The 17,627-nt window shown below is 42.2% G+C and overlaps 1 protein-coding gene across 1 annotated transcript; it reads left to right on the top strand.

Moving 5' to 3' along the window:
* The first annotated feature begins 433 nt into the window (after positions 1–433).
* On the top strand, positions 434–12,696 carry LOC139387281 (cytokine receptor family member B16). The gene is made up of 6 exons (XM_071133395.1): positions 434–764; positions 1,609–1,799; positions 2,673–2,797; positions 7,448–7,601; positions 11,093–11,244; positions 11,411–12,696. Exons 1-6 carry the CDS (start codon positions 676–678, stop codon positions 11,588–11,590), a joined length of 891 nt encoding a protein of 296 aa, XP_070989496.1. The 5' UTR covers positions 434–675; the 3' UTR covers positions 11,591–12,696.
* Positions 12,697–17,627: the final 4,931 nt, after the last annotated feature.

Genomic DNA, 17,627 nt, shown 5'->3' with positions numbered 1-17,627 from the left:
AAAACAGAATTTTGCCTGAGGGAGAGGGTGCAACATACCGTTAATGCCCTGGCTGACATACTTGGAAACTTGAGACTCCTCTGTGTGTGTGTGTCACAGGATACATAACACTTTTTACCCTAGGCTAAACCGCTTGCAAGTGGGTTTAGAATGCTGTGAATGTGTTTACATGTGTGCTAAAGCATTTGTGCACTTAAATCTACAGTATGTGTTTGTGAACAAGACAACAGGGCTTCTGTGTGCTTAGAACATGTATTCATATAAAGACTGGATTCTGTCAAACTTGCACTGATCAAGGAAAGATAGACACATAGCACTCACTCATACCAAAGACTAAAAATGGGACCTGACGCATCTTTGCTTTGCACTCAGCATTCCCCTCCTGTCCAGGGGGTGTACTAGTACATCCAGCTGCCTCACGCTACAGAAACAGGAGATAGGTTTCTGCTACTACGAGCTGTTCCGGCTTGCACAAGCCAAAGCTTGGTACTTAATCAGCTTGGAATATTGCAGTTCTTTGTTTTTAGCAAGGGGCTATGTTTTAATAGTGAATTTGATCACTGTTGTAGGCATGTCTGTTTGTCAAACACCTAATCACATTGCATAGTTTTACATTGACTGTTTATCTGTTTAATTTCAGATGCCTGGCTGCTGCCATCGCCGTGGGGAATTTCCATGGAGTCTGTAAATATGAGGCACTTGCTCAAGTGGCGGCGTCAACAGTCTCCTTGCAGTTCTGTCATCTACTCTGTGCAGTTCCAGGGGTGAGTCAATCACTTCTGAAACATTACAGGAATGTTCACACACATTGACGAGAATACTGCTGTTCCCAATTCTGCTAAATGGACTTTCTCTGACTTTTTCACTTTCACTCATCCTTTTACTCTCGCTGATTGGCGGTGAACTGTACACTGAGAATGCAGCCCAGGCAGTGGGCTAAAAACCTGTAACAATTGAATTAGATGAGACACCCCCCCCCCCCTTCTAAATTACTACCCCCTGTTGCTAAATAGCACCAGTTGTGACATTTGTCTCTTCTTAAACTCTAAAATAGTCATAAATCGTGTGATGTCTCAAAAATGTCAGTTTTATCAATGCCCATGAGAAGGAGGAAATTATACAAATATGAAGTAAACAGAGCAATGTTACACTTGCTAATTGCGAGCTGCAGTTTTTTAATTTACAAGACACTTTTATCCAGAGCGACTTATAGTTTAAGATAGCTAGGTGAGACAACCACATATCACAGTCATAGTGAGAAAACCTTTTCCTCAATAAAACACCTTTCTTACTATGACTGCGCTATGTGGTTATCTCACCTAGCTCTGGATAACAACATCTTCTAAATTACAAACATGTCAAATGTAAATAAATAAAATTGAGACATCACACTATTTGTTTGTACTTTTTTAGGGGACATTGCGTCTGGTTTACGAAGGGGGTGGTAACTGAGAAGATGTAAAGGGTAGTTAACCACAAGCATGTGAAAATATGAAACATTCATGTCAAAAATATTTATCATGCAGACAAACAAAAGGACAATAAACGTTGGCTCTGTGTATAATGTGTCAATATGAGCTGGCTAATGTATTTCCATGTGTTCTGTAGGGAATTTGAGCTGAGGATCTTGAATGGAAGTTGGGAGGACGCGGTTGGTTGTCAGCGGGTCACACGGACGGAGTGCGACCTGACCTTTGACCTTGGTTCTGACTCAGACTACAACATCCGCGTGCGGGCAGAGTGCGGAAGGCGTGTGTCACCGTGGGCTGAGCTCGGGAGGCCATTCAACAGGAGAGAGAGTGAGTCATTGTGGGATATCTACGTCCATATACTCTTTTTTGATGCCATGGCAATAGTTGTTTTTATGTTGTTGTTTTTTTTACGTTCATTTTATGTTTCCTTCATCCATCCAAGGAAAATAAGACCAACTGGAGATATTATAAACATGAATGAATCTATACAGCATTTGTACTAACATTAGCTGAAGACAAAACACTTACCCAAGTGCACAACAGCCATACAAAATGCCAAAACATTTAAACAAGCGGCCTTCTGGTCATCATTATGACAATACCATGTCCAATTAGTATGTGAAAATGTAAAAAAAAAAGACATTTTAAATCCAGGATATAATACTTCTTTTCAACCATGTATCACAAAGAATTGTGAAATAGACACAAATTGCCTATTGGAAATGGGTGTAATGTACACAAATGCTTTATGAAGAAAGAAAATTGCGTTGTGATGAAAATCCTGTAATAGACACGAAAAAGTGGACTTTTTCATGTGCCTGTCACGAATTTCAATAAGTTATTTGTGTCTATTTGTGATAGTGTGTTGCTTATTTCGGCTTTAATCTAGGATGAATTTGCTGCACACTATTGAGGAAGAGAGTTGTCTTTTCAGACCCACATGTGTTTGACTACAGCTGATAATCAGACAAGAGAACGCTGACAGGCTGTACCAAAATTAACGAATGGCGTGGAACAGCCTAATTGCACATTAGATGAAGCTTTCTCAGTATGCATGAGCGTAGTATGTTTCTATTTCTTCCGTTTTTACTAAACAGTATGTTCTAGGTAGTATGGTTAGCACACAGTATGTAGTAGGCAAGAATGATTTCAGACACAGCCTATGTTTGTAACTTACTATGACTTTCATCTTTCACACAGCAATCCTGACGGTGCCAGCTATAACTGTGACCACCATGGGTGATGCTCTTCAGGTGACTTTCAAAGGCCTTCCCCTGACCGTGGGAGTGACTGTGACTATCTGGAAGAGAGGCGAGTTGGTCAGGGTGAGGATATTACATGTACAGTATATTATAGTCTTGCAGGGATTTTTCTGCCATTGAAATCGTTGGGCGGGCCTCTAAGCGTTTTTTGGGGTCACCTAAGTTCAAACAGTGTAAAAAAAAGAAATAATAATAAGATACAAAATAAAAGCTAGACAGTCAGGGAGAATTGAAAATTCAAAAAGCAATGAATTTAGCAGTTTTGATTTTGTTGTTATGTTTGTGCAAAATAACACAATATCAGCTATGGAAAAATGCATAGAATTGCAGGAAATTATCTTTAAAACAGAAACAAAAATGCTCTCCTCTCCATGGCAGAATATGTAGTATTACAGGAACTGTGCATTAAAACAAAACAAACCTTATCTCAGCTCCATAGAGAAATTTGTAGAGTTGCAGGAAATTGGCATAAAAATGTTAAAATGTATATCAAATCAAATCAAATGTTATTTGTCACAAACACATGGTTAGCAGATGTTAATGCGAGTGTAGCGAAATGCTTGTGCTTCTAGTTCTGACAGTGCAGTAATAACCAACGATTAATCTAATATAACAATTATACAATTACTACCTTATACACACAAGTGTAAAGTGATAAAGAATATGTACATAAAGATGAGTGAGTGATGGTACAGAACGGCATAATGGCATAAAAGTGGCATAGTTTAAAGTGGCTAGTGATACATGTATTACATAAAGATGGCAAGATGCAGTAGATGGTATAGAGTACAGTATATACATATACATACAGTGGGGCAAAAAAGTATTTAGTCAGCCACCAATTGTGCAAGTTCTCCCACTTAAAAAGATGAGAGAGGCCTGAAATTTTCATCAAAGGTACACTTCAACTATGACAGACAAAATGAGAAAAAAAAATCCAGAAAATCACATTGTAGGTGTCACGTTCTGACCTTTATTTCCTTTGTTTTGTCATTATTTAGTATGGTCAGGGCGTGAGTTGGGGTGGGCAGTCTGTTTGTTTTTCTATGATTTGGGGATTTCTATGTTTCGGCCTAGTATGGTTCTCAATCAGAGGCAGGTGTCATTAGTTGTCTCTGATTGAGAATCATACTTAGGTAGGCTGGGTTTCACTGTTTGTTTGTGGGTGTTTGTTTCCGTGTCTGTGTTTTTCACCACACGGTACTGTCGTTCGTTTCACGTTTATTGTTTTTGTATCAGTTGTGTTCATGTTGAGTATTTCTTATTAAAAGAACCATGGACACTTACCACGCCGCATATTGGCACTCCGATCCTTCTCGCCTCTCCTCTTCAGACGAAGAGGAGGAAAACCTTTACAGTAGGATTTTTAATGAATTTATTTGCAAATTATGGCGGAGAATAAGTATTTGGTCACCTACAAACAAGCAAGATTTCTGGCTCTCACAGATCTGTAACTTCTTCTTTAAGAGGCTCCTCTGTCCTCCACTCGTTATCTGTATTAATGGCACCTGTTTAACTTGTTATCAGTATAAAATACACCTGTCCACAACCTCAAACAGTCACACTACAAACTCCACTATGGCCAAGACCAAAGAGCTGTCAAAGGACACCAGAAACAAAATTGTAGACCTGCACCAGACTGGGAAGACTGAATCTGCAATAGGTAAGCAGCTTGGTTTGAAGAAATCAACTGTGGGAGCAATTATTAGGAAATGGAAGATATACAAGACCACTGATAATCTCCCTCGATCTGGGGCTCCATGCAAGATCTCACCCCGTGGGGTCAAAATGATCACAAGAACGGTGAGCAAAACTCCCAGAACCCCACAGGGGGACCTAGTGAATGACCTGCAGAGAGCTGGGACCAAAGTAACAAAGCCTACCATCAGTAACACACTACGCCGCCAGGGACTCAAATCCTGCAGTGCCAGACGTGTCCCCCTACTTAAGCCAGTACATGTCCAAGCTCGTCTGAGGTTTGCTAGAAAGCATTTGGATGATCCAGAAGAAGATTGGGAGAATGTCATATGGTCAGATGAAACCAAAATATAACTTTTTGGTAAAAACTCAACTCGTCGTGTTTGGAGGACAAAGAATGCTGAGTTGCATCCAAAGAACACCATACCTACTGTGAAGCATGGGGGTGGAAACATCATGCTTTGGGACTGTTTTTCTGCAAAGGGACCAGGACGACTGATCCGTGTAAAGGAAAGAATGAATGGGGCCATGTATCGTGAGATTGTGAGTGAAAACCTCCTTCCATCAGCAAGGGCATTGAAGATGAAACGTGGCTGGGTCTTTCAGCATGACAATGATCCCAAACACACCGACCGGGCAACGAAGGAGGGGCTTCGTAAGAAGCATTTCAAGGTCCTGGAGTGGCCTAGCCAGTCTCCAGATATCAACCCCATAGAAATTCTTTGGAGGGAGTTGAAAGTCCGTGTTGCCCAGCAACAGCCCCAAAACATCACTGCTCTAGAGGAGATCTGCATGGAGGAATGGGCCAAAATACCAGCAACAGTGTGTGAAAACCTTGTGAAGACTTACAGAAAACGTTTGGCCACTGTCATTGCCAACAAAGGGTATATAACAAAGTTTTCAGATAAACTTTTGTTATTGACCAAATACTTATTTTCCACCATCATTTGCAAATAAATTCATAAAAAATCCTACAATATGATTTTCTGGATTTTTTTCTTCTAATTTTGTCTGTCATAGTTGAAGTGTACTTATGATGAAAATTACAGGCCTCTCATCTTTTTAAGTGGGAGAACTTGCACAATTGGTGGCTGACTAAATACTTTTTTTGCCCCACTGTATAAGATGAGTAATGTAGGGTGTGTAAACATTATATTAAGTGGCATTGTTTAAAGTGGCTAGTGATACATTTTTAACATCAATTTACATCAATATACATTATTAAAGAGAGCTGGAGTTGAGTCAGTATGTTGGCAGCAGACATTCAATGTTAGTGGTGGCTGTTTAACATTCTGATGGCCTTGAGATAGAATCTGTTTTTCAGTCTCTCGGTCCCTGCTTTGATGCACCTGTACTGACCTCGCCTTCTGGATGGTAGTGGGGTGAACAGGCAGTGGCTCGGGTGGTTGTTGTCCTTGATGATCTTTATGGCCTTCCTGTGACATTGGGTGGTGTAGGTGTCCTGGAGGGCAGGTACTTTGCCCCCGGTGATGCGTTGTGCAGACCTCACTAACCTCTGGAGCGCATCACGGTTGTGGGCGGAGCCGTTGCCGTACCAGGCGTGGATACAGCCTGACAGGATGCTCTCGATTGTGCATCTGTAAAAATTTGTGAGTACTTTTGGTGACAAGCCAAATTTCTTCAGCCTCCTGAGGTTGAAGAAGCGCTGCTGCGCCTTCTTCACAACGCTGTCTGTGTGGGTGGACCAATTCAGTTTGTCCGTGATGTGTACGCCGAGGAACTTAAAACTTACTACCCTCTCCACTACTGTCCTGTCGATGTGGATGGGGGGGTGCAAATTTGATGATTGAGTTGGAGGCGTGCATGGCCACGCAGTCATGGGTGAACAGGGAGTGCAGGAGAGGGCTTAGAACGCACCCTTGTGGGGCCCCAGTGTTGAGGATCAGCGGGGTGGAGGTGTTGTTACCTTCCCTCACCACCTGGGGGCGGCCCGTCAGGAAGTCCATTACCCAGTTGCACAGGGCGGGGTTGAGACCCAGGGTCTCGAGCTTGATGACGAGTTTGGAGGGTACTATGGTGTTAAATGCTGAGCTGTAGTTGATGAACAACATTCTCACATAGGTATTCCTCTTGTCCAGATGGGTTAGGGCAGTGTGCAGTGTGGTTGCGATTGCGTTGTCTGTGGACCTATTCGGGCGGTAAGCAAATTGGAGTGGGTCTAGGGTGTCAGGTAGGGTGGAGGTGATATGGTCCTTGACTAGTCTTTCAAATCACTTCATGATGACGGAAGTGAGGGCTACGGGGTGGTAGTCGTTTAGCCCAGTTACCTTAGCTTTCTTGGGAACAGGAACAATGGTGGCCCTCTTGAAGCATGTGGGGACAGCAGACTGGGATAAGGATTGATTGAATATGTCCGTAAACACACCAGCCAGCTGGTCTGTGCATGCTCTGAGGACGTGGCTGGGGATGCCGTCTGGGCCTGCAGCCTTGCGATGGTTAACACGTTTAAATGTTTTACTCGCGTTGGCTGCAGTGAAGAATTGTCTAATTTAAACGTTTTTGGCCTTTTCACCCCAGCATTGTCCCAGCCATATCCGCGCAGCAGGAAGAATTAAGTCCTCCACAATAGTATGGGGCTTGCCTGTCCTAGCCACTTCTTATTAATGGTATCTGTTTGTTTTTTTATTAATGTCTTACTACTTGAAAGTCGTTTTATTCTCGCTCAAAAAACTCCTGTGGCTTATAAATGGACTGTTTGAAAACGTGAAAAAAAAGTTTTACATGTGAATCACATTTTTATTTGGCGTACCCCCGACGGTGTTGCACATACCCCTGGGTTGGGAATACCTGGTCTAGACAACCCTGTCATGTATTGTGTGTTGGGAGAGATTGGAGCTTGATGTGTGGGGGATGCCTAGGGATTGGAGCAAGGGATTGGTTTGGAATTGGTCCTAAAGGTAGGTAGAACGATAATGACCTCCTCCCTATAGAATTCACTTCAAGCAGTGGTTGAGTTTTCTCTTCAGCAGCGTCTCACTGTGCTCTGTTTTCTAGGGCAAGTCCTCCTTGCGTGTGATCACAGTGCAACAGAATCCGCTCCACATCGACGCCCTGCAGGAGGGAGCAGTGTACTGCGTCAAAGCCCAGGCCCATCTGGACACCCACAGCAAAAGCAGCAGCACTGACACACAGTGTGTCTCCATCACAGGTGGGCTGCAAATTATAATACACACTCATAGACACACACATACAGTACATCTGCATGTGCTCACACGTTCTATTAAATATATTGATCATTTATTGATCCTTCAAACCAGATAGACCTTTGGCAATTGGTCCTTCGAGACAGATATGGCCTTTTTTTTAACACACACACTGATCAGGCAATGGCATACTTTACCATTATGTGTACCGTGGAAAGAGATCCAAAACATAACGTCTTGTATCTATTTCACGTGCGCATACATTTCAAACACACACCAACCACACACACATAGGGATTTTCGATCGTCTCTGTGCACTTTGTAACTGTTCTAGCTTTATACTGGAAGAGTAATGCATAAAAAAATCTGCAAATCATGGAAACCTTGCGATGGATACAGACGCCTTGACTTTTTCCACATTTTGTTACCTTAAAGCCTTGTTAAAGCCTTGTCCCTGATTAAAAATAAAGAAAATAAAAATAAAAACCTTATTTACTATTACTTTGCTATGAGACTCAAAATTGAGCGCAGGGGCATCCTGTTTACATTGATCATCCTCAAGATGTTTCTACAACTTGATTGGAGTCAACCTATGGTCAATTCAATTGATTGGACATGATTTGGAAAGGCACACACCTGTCGATATAAAGTCCCACAGTTGACAGTGCATGGCAGAGCAAAAAAACAAGCCATGAGGTCGAAGGAATTGTCTGAGCCCTGAGGGTAAGGGTACCCAAAACATTTCTGCAGCATTGAAGGTCTCCACATTCCTGCAGTAAGCCTGAAAATTCAATTCAAATCAAATTGTATTAGTCACATGCGCTGAATACAACAGGTCAAATCAAATCAAAGTTTATTTGTCACAAATACAACAGGTGTAGTAGGCCTTACAGTGAAATGCTTACTCACAGACTCTAACCAATAGTGCAAAAAAAGGTATTAGGTGAACAATAGGTAAGTAAAGAAATAAAAACAACAGTAAAAAGACAGTGAAAAATAACAGTCGTGAGGCTATATACAGTAGCGAGGCTATAACAGTAGCGAGGCTACATACAAGCACCAGTTAGTCAGGCTGATTGAGGTAGTATATATACATGTAGATATGGTTAAAGTGCCTATGCATATATGATAAATAGAGAGTAGCTGTAGCGTAAAAGAGGGGTTGGCGGGTGGTGGGTGGCGGGACACAATGCAGATAGCCCGGTTAGCCAATGTGCGAGGGCACTGGTTGGTCGGGCCAATTGAGGTAGTATGTACATGAATGTATAGTTAAAGTGACTATGCATATATGATAAACAGAGAGTAGCAGCAGCTTAAAATAGGGGTTGAGGGGGTGGCACACAATGCAAATAGTCCGGGTAGCCATTTGATTACCTGTTCAGGAGTCTTATGGCTTGGGGGTAAAAGCAGTTGAGAATACTTTTTGTCCTAGACTTTGCACTCAGGTACCACTTGCCATGCAGTAGTAGAGAGAACAGTCTATGACTGGGGTGGCTGGGGTCTTTGACCATTTTTAGGGCCTTCCTCTGACACCGCCTGGTGTAGAGGTCCTGGATGGCAGGCAGCTTGGCCCCAGTGATGTACTGGGCCGTACGCACTACCCTCTATAGTGCCTTGCAGTCGGAGGCCTAGCAATTACCATACCAGGCAGGGATGCAACCAGTTCTCGATGTTGCAGCTGTAGAACCTTTTGAGGATCTCAGGACCCATGCCAAATATTTTTTGTTTCCTGAGGGGGAATAGGCTTTGTCATGCCCTCTTCATGACTGTCTTGGTGTGTTTGGACCATTCTAGTTGTTGGTGATGTGGACACCAAGGAACTTGAAGCTCTCAACCTGCTCCACTACAGCCCCGCCGATGAGAATGGGGCCGTGCTCGGTCCTCCTTTTCCTGTAGTCCACAATCATCTCCTTAGTCTTGGTCACGTTGAGGGATAGGTTGTTATTCTGGCACCACCCGGCCAGGTCTTTGACCTCCTCCCTATAGGCTGTCTTGTCGGTGATCAGGTCTACCACTGTTGCGTCATCTGCAAACTGAATGATGGTGTTGGAGTCGTGCCTGGCCTGGCCATGCAGTCGTGGGTGAACAGGGAGTACAGGGAGGCCCGTCAGGAAGTCCAGGATCCAGTTGCAGAGGGAGGTGTTTAGTCCCAGGATCCTTAGCTTAGTGATGAGCTTTGAGGGTACTATGATGTTTAACGCTGAGCTGTAGTCAATGAATTGCATTCTCACATAGGTGTTCCTTTTGTCCAGCTAGGAAAGGGCAGTGTGGAGTGAAATAGAGATTGCATCATCTGTGAATTTGTTTGGGTGGTATGAAAATTGGAGTGGGTCTAGGGTTTCTGGGATAATGGTGTTGATGTGAGCCATTACCAGCCTTTCATCCTCATTCTTAAATCCATCATCTGTCATTCTTAAATGAAAGAAGTCTGGAACCACCAAGACTCTTCCTAGAGCTGGCCACCTGGCCAAACTCAGCCAAGAACCTGATGGTCACTCTGACAGAGCTCCAGAGTTCCTCTGTGGAGATGGGAGAACCTTCCAGAAGGACAATTATCTCTGCAGCACTCCACCACACAGGCCTTTTTGGTAGAGTGGCCAGACGGAAGCCACTCCTCAGTAAAAGGCACATGATAGCCCGCTTGGAGTTTTCCAAAAAGCACCTAAAGGACTCTCAGACCATGAGAAACAAAATTCTCCGGTCTGATAAAACCCAGATGGAACTCTTGGGCCTGAATGCCAAGCGTCACATCTGGAGGAAACCTGGTGGTGGCAGCATCCTGCTGTGGGAGAGACTCGCATCGAGGATTGGGGGAAAGATGAACGGAGCAAAGTACAAAGAGATCCTTGATGAAATCCTGCTCCAGAGCGATCAGGACCTCAGACTGGGGCTAAGGTTCACCTTCCATCAGGACAATGACCCTAAGCACACAGCCAAGTCAACACGAGTGGCTTCTGGACAAGTCTCTGAATGTCTGAGTGGCCCAGCGAGAGCCCGGACTTGAACCCAATCTAACATCTCTGGAGAGACCTGAACATGGCTGTGTAGCAACACTCCCCATCCAACCTGACAGAGCTTGAAAGGATCTGCAGAAAATAATGTGAGAAACTCCACCAAATACAGATGTGCCAAGCTTGTAGCATCATACCCAAGAAGACTCGAGGTTGTAATTGCTGCTAAAGGTTCTTCAACAAAGGACTGAGTAAAGGGTCTCAATATATATGTAAATGTGATATCAGTTTTTTTTTCCATAACTTTGCAAAGATTTCTGTAAAGCTGATTTTCTTTGTCATTATGGGGTATTGTGTGTAAATTGATGGAAAAAATGTTTTTAATCCATTTTAGAATAAGGCTGTAACGTAACAAAATGGCGGAAAAAGTCAAGGGGTCTGAATTCTTTCCAAATGCACTCTATTGCGCTCTCATGCTACTCTCATGCTACTCTCATGCTATTACATTAATAACAGTAAGACAAATATTGTCATTGTGTTCAAAGGTCCTGGACCTACCTGGCTTAAGCCCACAACAGTGACTGTTATCGTGGTGATATTAGCCGGCCTGGTGTTTTGTCTCTCTTGGTCAGTAACCCACTGTAGGCCAGAGGCCTGCTACGCCTATTTCCGCAAGGAGCCACAGCCCACTGCACTGGTGAGTCCTGCAATGATTGGTCATTATCGCTCTCTCTCTCTGCCCGTGCAAGGCATTGTTGAGCATGAGTCCAGTGCCTGTAGACATATTGTAAACATTGATGTTTTCAAAGGAGACCAAAATACAATTGCAATCTCTCTCTTTTCTCGGTTCCTGGTATCTGTAGCTCCTTGATTGGCCACTCACAAGAGTCAAGATCTATCCCCAAGATGAGCTTCGTGAGCCAATCCATGCCGTCCTTTTAAGTGAGCCGCAAAGAGAACTGAGAACTGAGCCATCCAGTCAATTGGATAAGTGGACACAATCTATATGTTCAGAAGGCACAGACAGACCATATCAAGTTTGATTGATACTGTAGGTTAATAAGAATGGTCAGAAGTGACGAGTCTGGATTGGAGAAGTCAGGAGGCCGGCAGTTGTTCGGAGGGAGACAGAAGGGTCCTGTGTGGCTCAGTTGGTTAGGGCAGTGATGCTTATAACTCCAGGGTTGTGGGTTTGATTCCCATGAGGGACCAGCATGAAAAGTGAATGCACTCACTTCTGTAAGTCTGCTAAATGTCAATGTACAATTTAGTATTTGTGTTCTAGCTAAGTCAGAGATGAATATGGGTGAGTCTCCAAATATAGGAACTTTATTTACATCATGATATGTTCTAATTCAATCTAATACAATAACAAAGTCCTTGTTTATATACTATTTCTATTAACAGCTGGCTATTCCAAATCATGACTCCGAAAATAATCACAAATAATCACAACAATTGACTTGTTTTATCGAAAGAACTAATCTGATTATTAGTTTAGTTTATTTTTTAAACTTCTTTAAAAAAAAATGATTTCACTACCGTAATACACACACTAAAAGCCTGTAGAATGAATGTACCTTAAGCCACAACCCTACAAATATCATCACCAGGTGATGGGATTGCACCCCTCTACGTGGCCACATGGTGAATAGTCTGTTTGCAAAGATTTTGGAGAAAATTAGTGAGCAAGTTGGTAAATCTTCATGTATTTTCAAGAAGTGTCACTACCTATCTAATATATCAACAAATATGTAAAGTACGGTTTTGGGACAAAAATATACAGTATGTTTGCTGGGATGTACATCTGTCCAAATGAAAGATCACCCTCCATATGTTAGCTATGGGGATTCTTTATTAAAGTCCAAAATAAGTCAAAATTGTCACAACCCAAACAATTGACACCAGTAGTGATGCGTGGGTCAGCTGTTTGTTCACCTGCACCCGCCCGCAAATGCTAATAACCCTTCTGCAACCGGCAGCCTATATGTGATAAATGTACCTTTTTAGATAGGCCTATGTTTCTGCTTATGTTAGACATTTTTGTATGCATTTTGTGAGTCAACTTGTCTATATGTAAATACATGCAGCTTCTCTTCTTTCATTACTTGTTGCCCTAGAAGACTAAATAAACCCTTGCTCACCGGAAGTTCTCTTTCGTCTCTTCTCTCACGCAAAACGTCTCCAAAGATCTTTACGGACCAGGGAGTGCAAAATGTTCAAATGACATCAGTTTGACAGTTTTCAGGAATTAAAAGCTGTGAAAACTACCCAACATGTTTCTGATCAAATGACAGTTTTGCTTGGATGCATTTTTTTGTGGTTGAAACACTATCAGCTTTTATGATGCTTTTATGATGCTGATTAAGATAGCACCTTTACTATCTAAGCGTGCATTCATTCTCTCAAGACACTGAAATAAATAAATTATATTTCTTCACTCCATAGTCAAAATGTACATTTGGTGTATGGTTTTAATGCAAGAAATGCTTAATTGTGCAGGAGTTAATATTATATTAGGCTACGTGAGAGGTTATGAAACCTACAGTCAGTGCCCAGACTTCAGTTACTTCTATTGAACCCATTTGATACAGTAGCCTACAGTTCCCTTGATGTGCCATTTTGAAGTCCCGTCTTGTGACTGTCACATTTGTATAGCGCCTCATAATCATCACACACAACATAGCCGGCCGGCACTGCTTTCACCATCTTTTGCCACTTCACCAAATCTTTCCCAAACATCCGGCTACTGTTCCAGCCCTCCCTCCTATATATTTTAAATTCTCGATTTCGCAGCATTTCTCTTATTGAATTAAACGCCAACATTGTCCTTATTGCCTCAGTGGATCGACCTTAAACTTTTCTGCCCAAGTTCCCAAAAGTATTAGGCAATTGGTGTTTATTTGGCGAGTGTACAGTTAGGCCCTGAGCTTAGGCTATACACTAGCGCAAGAGACTGAGGGTTTTAAGTCAACCTGTGCATCACTAGACACCATAGAGATATACAGAGGTCTCATCTTTGTATCTGTGCCATTATAGCCTCAATGGTGGTGCCCGTGCTGTCATCAATTCCATCTCCATTTTAAAAAAGCATGCACCAGACTGAGCTACAGAGGACCACCATGTGGGTAGTGGATAAGTGCATACAGTGCCTTGCGAAAGTATTCGGCCCCCTTGAACTTTGCGACCTTTTGCCACATTTCAGGCTTCAAACATAAAGATATAAAACTGTATTTTTTTGTGAAGAATCAACAACAAGTGGGACACAATCATGAAGTGGAACGACATTGATTGGATATTTCAAACTTTTTTAACAAATCAAAAACTGAAAAATTGGGCGTGCAAAATTATTCAGCCCCTTTACTTTCAGTGCAGCAAACTCTCTCCAGAAGTTCAGTGAGGATCTCTGAACGATCCAATGTTGACCTAAATGACTAATGATGATAAATACAATCCACCTGTGTGTAATCAAGTCTCCGTATAAATGCACCTGCACTGTGATAGTCTCAGAGGTCCGTTAAAAGCGCAGAGAGCATCATGAAGAACAAGGAACACACCAGGCAGGTCCGAGATACTGTTGTGAAGAAGTTTAAAGCCGGATTTGGATACAAAAAGATTTCCCAAGCTTTAAACATCCCAAGGAGCACTGTGCAAGCGATAATATTGAAATGGAAGGAGTATCAGACCACTGCAAATCTACCAAGACCTGGCCGTCCCTCTAAACTTTCAGCTCATACAAGGAGAAGATTGATCAGAGATGCAGCCAAGAGGCCCATGATCACTCTGGATGAACTGCAGAGATCTACAGCTGAGGTGGGAGACTCTGTCCATAGGACAACAATCAGTCGTATATTGCACAAATCTGGCCTTTATGGAAGAGTGGCAAGTGTCGTTTAAAGTTTGCTACAAGCCACCTGGGAGACACACCAAACATGCATACACAGTCAACTCGGGATAATGTTGAACATTTACAGTGAAATTCTCCCAGAAATCAAAATGTTAGAAAAACTATACATTTGTACATAAAATATATATTTTTCAAATTGGTAACAACATTAACATCACGTTAACAACAGACTTGGCAAGAACAGTTAACACATATGTAACCAAATAAGAGCAGAACGCAGAAGACACATTTCAGTTGAAGGCATTCAGTTGTACAACAGCCTAGGCATTCCCCTTTCCATTTAATTTTAAAACAATATTGTGTTCCTGTGTGTGTGTGGGGGAGAGAGAGACAGACAAAGAAAGAAAAGGAAATGGAGTTAATATTGGGATCGTGTACAAACCTAGATCTATGATCAGGAGCAACACTCTTCAGGGTAAGGGGGTTCAGAGGAGTTGAAGCACACAACAGGACAGTTGGGGCAGGAGAGCATCCAGGAGAGAGATGTCAGCGTGGCATCAGCTGTTCCCCATGGGGCTCTGTAACAATCTTCCTCAGTTCTGATTTGTCAGCTTCTCTCACCCCAGGACAAGCATAGAAAAATAATGAATAGAATGAGAGACTGAGAGGACCAGGTCTGTTACTCTGTGGGTAAAAAGACAGGTGACGTATCATGTTGGGACATATCAAGCTGGTGTCGTGTGTGTACTTGCCTCACTGGAGGTCTTCAATCTAACTTAATGAGAATGGGACAATGTAGGGGTTGAGAACAACTGGCTTCCTCCGGGCCACCATGCCATCCACTTTGTCCCATCTTCAAGGGTTCATCATCTTGGGATGATTTGAACCAGGAATCTATACAGCTACAGTGGGGAGAACAAGTATTTTAGACACTGCCAATTTTGCAGGTTTTCCTACTTACAAAGCATGTAGAGGTCTGTAATTTTTATCATAGGTACACTTCAACTGTGAGAAATGGAATCGAAACAAAAATCCAGAAAATCACATTGTATGATTTTTAAGTAATTCATTTGCATTTTATTGCATGACATTGTTAAGGGAATTTTTACCTATAATTACTAATTATGTATGCATTTCAATCAGGCCTGACGAGTCAGAATACTATTATGTTACTGTATATGTACTAATCAGAATACTATTATGTTACTGTATATGTACTAATCAGAATACTATTATGTTACTGTACATGTATTAATTTTCTTTCTTGATCCCAGTACTGAATATAATGTGGTGAATGTGGTCAAGAGTTTAGAACAATGACGGTCTGTTCCTTGGTACAAATGAATGAACTATATCTCCAGACTGACTAGAACGCTTATCTACACTAGCTGACCTTGGCTCTAGGCGAGGAGGGAAGGCTTGAGAACTATAGAGCCTTTCTACCAGTGTCAAGAAGAGACAGAACATTTAGAAAACACTGACGTCATTTTCAGTTTATAACCTGTGGTAAATGTGTAAGTACTCAAGAATAAACTCTGCTGTTTGATTTTGAGACTGGGTTCTGTCTATTATTATAGAATAAGGGTTTAATTAGTAATTAAAACAGAGTAATTTAATTCATTTAACAGACATACAGTGGGGCAAGAAAGTATTTAGTCAGCCACCAATTGTGCAAGTTCTCCTACTTAAAGATGAGGGAGGCCTGTAATTTTCATCATAGGTACACTTCAACTATGACAGACAAATTTAGAAAAAAAATCCAGAAAATCACATTGTAGGATTTTTGATGAATTTATTTGCAAATTATGGTGGAAAATAAGTATTTGGTCAATAACAAAAGTTTATCTCAATACTTTGTTATATACCCTTTGTTGGCAATGACAGAGGTCAAACGTTTTCTGTAAGTCTTCACAATGTTTTCACACACTGTTGCTGGTATTTTGGCCCATTCCTCCATGCAGATCTCCTCTAGAGCAGTGATGTTTTGGGGCTGTTGCTGGGCAACACTGACTTTCAACTCCCTCCAAAGACTTTCTATGGGGTTGAGATCTGGAGACTGGCTGGGCCACTCCAGGACCTTGAAATGCTTCTCACGAAGCCACTCCTTCATTGCCCGGGCGGTATGTTGCTGAAATCATTGTCATTGTCATCATTGTCATTGTCATCATTGTCATGCTGAAAGACCCAGCCACGTTTCATCTTCAATGCCCTTGCTGATGGAAGGAGGTTTTCACTAAAAATCTCACGATACATGGCCCCATTCATTCTTTCCTTTACACGGATCAGTTGTCCTGGTTCCTTTGCAGAAAAACAGCCCCAAAGCATGATGTTTCCAGGCCCATGCTTCACAGTATGTATGGTGTTCTTTGGATGCAACTCAGCATTCTTTGTCCTCCAAACACGACGAGTTGAGTTTTTACCAAAAAGTTATATTTTGGTTTCATCTGACCGTATGACATTATCCCAATCTTCTTCTGGATCATCCAAATGCTCTCTAGCAAACTTCAGACGGGCCTGGACATGTACTGGCTTAAGCAGGGGGACACGTCTGGCACTGCAGGATTTGAGTCCCTGGCGGCGTAGTGTGTTACTGATGGTAGGCTTTTTTTACTTTGGTCCCAGCTCTCTGCAGGTCATTCACTAGGTCCCCCTGTGTGGTTCTGGGATTTTTGCTCACCGTTCTTGTGATCATTTTGACCCCACGGGGTGAGATCTTGCGTGGAGCCCCAGATCGAGGGAGATTATCAGTGGTCTTGTATGTCTTCCATTTCCTAATAATTGCTCCCACAGTTGATTTCTTCAAACCAAGCTGCTTACCTATTGCAGATTCAGTCTTCCCAGCCTGGTGCAGGTCTACAATTTTGTTTCTGGTGTCCTTTGACAGCTCTTTGGTCTTAGCCATAGTGGAGTTTGGAGTGTGACTGTTTGAGGTTGTGTACAGATGTCTTTTATACTGATAACAAGTTCAAACAGGTGCCATTAATACAGGTAACGAGTGGAGGACAGAGGAGCCTCTTAAAGAATAAGTTACAGGTCTGTGAGAGCCAGAAATCTTGCTTGTTTGTAGGTGACCAAATACTTATTTTCCACCATAATTTGCAAATAAATTCATTTAAAATCCTACAATGTGATTTTCTTGATTTGTTTTCCTCATTTGGTCTGTCATAGTTGAAGAGTACCTATGATGAAAATTACAGGCCTCTCTCATCTTTTTAAGTGGGAGAACTTGCACA

The sequence above is a fragment of the Oncorhynchus clarkii genome, chromosome 28, assembly GCF_045791955.1.
Source record: "Oncorhynchus clarkii lewisi isolate Uvic-CL-2024 chromosome 28, UVic_Ocla_1.0, whole genome shotgun sequence".
Taxonomy (NCBI): Eukaryota; Metazoa; Chordata; class Actinopteri; order Salmoniformes; family Salmonidae; genus Oncorhynchus; species Oncorhynchus clarkii.
Note: the sequence above shows the minus strand (reverse complement) of the source record. Positions and strands in the feature narration are given on the sequence as shown.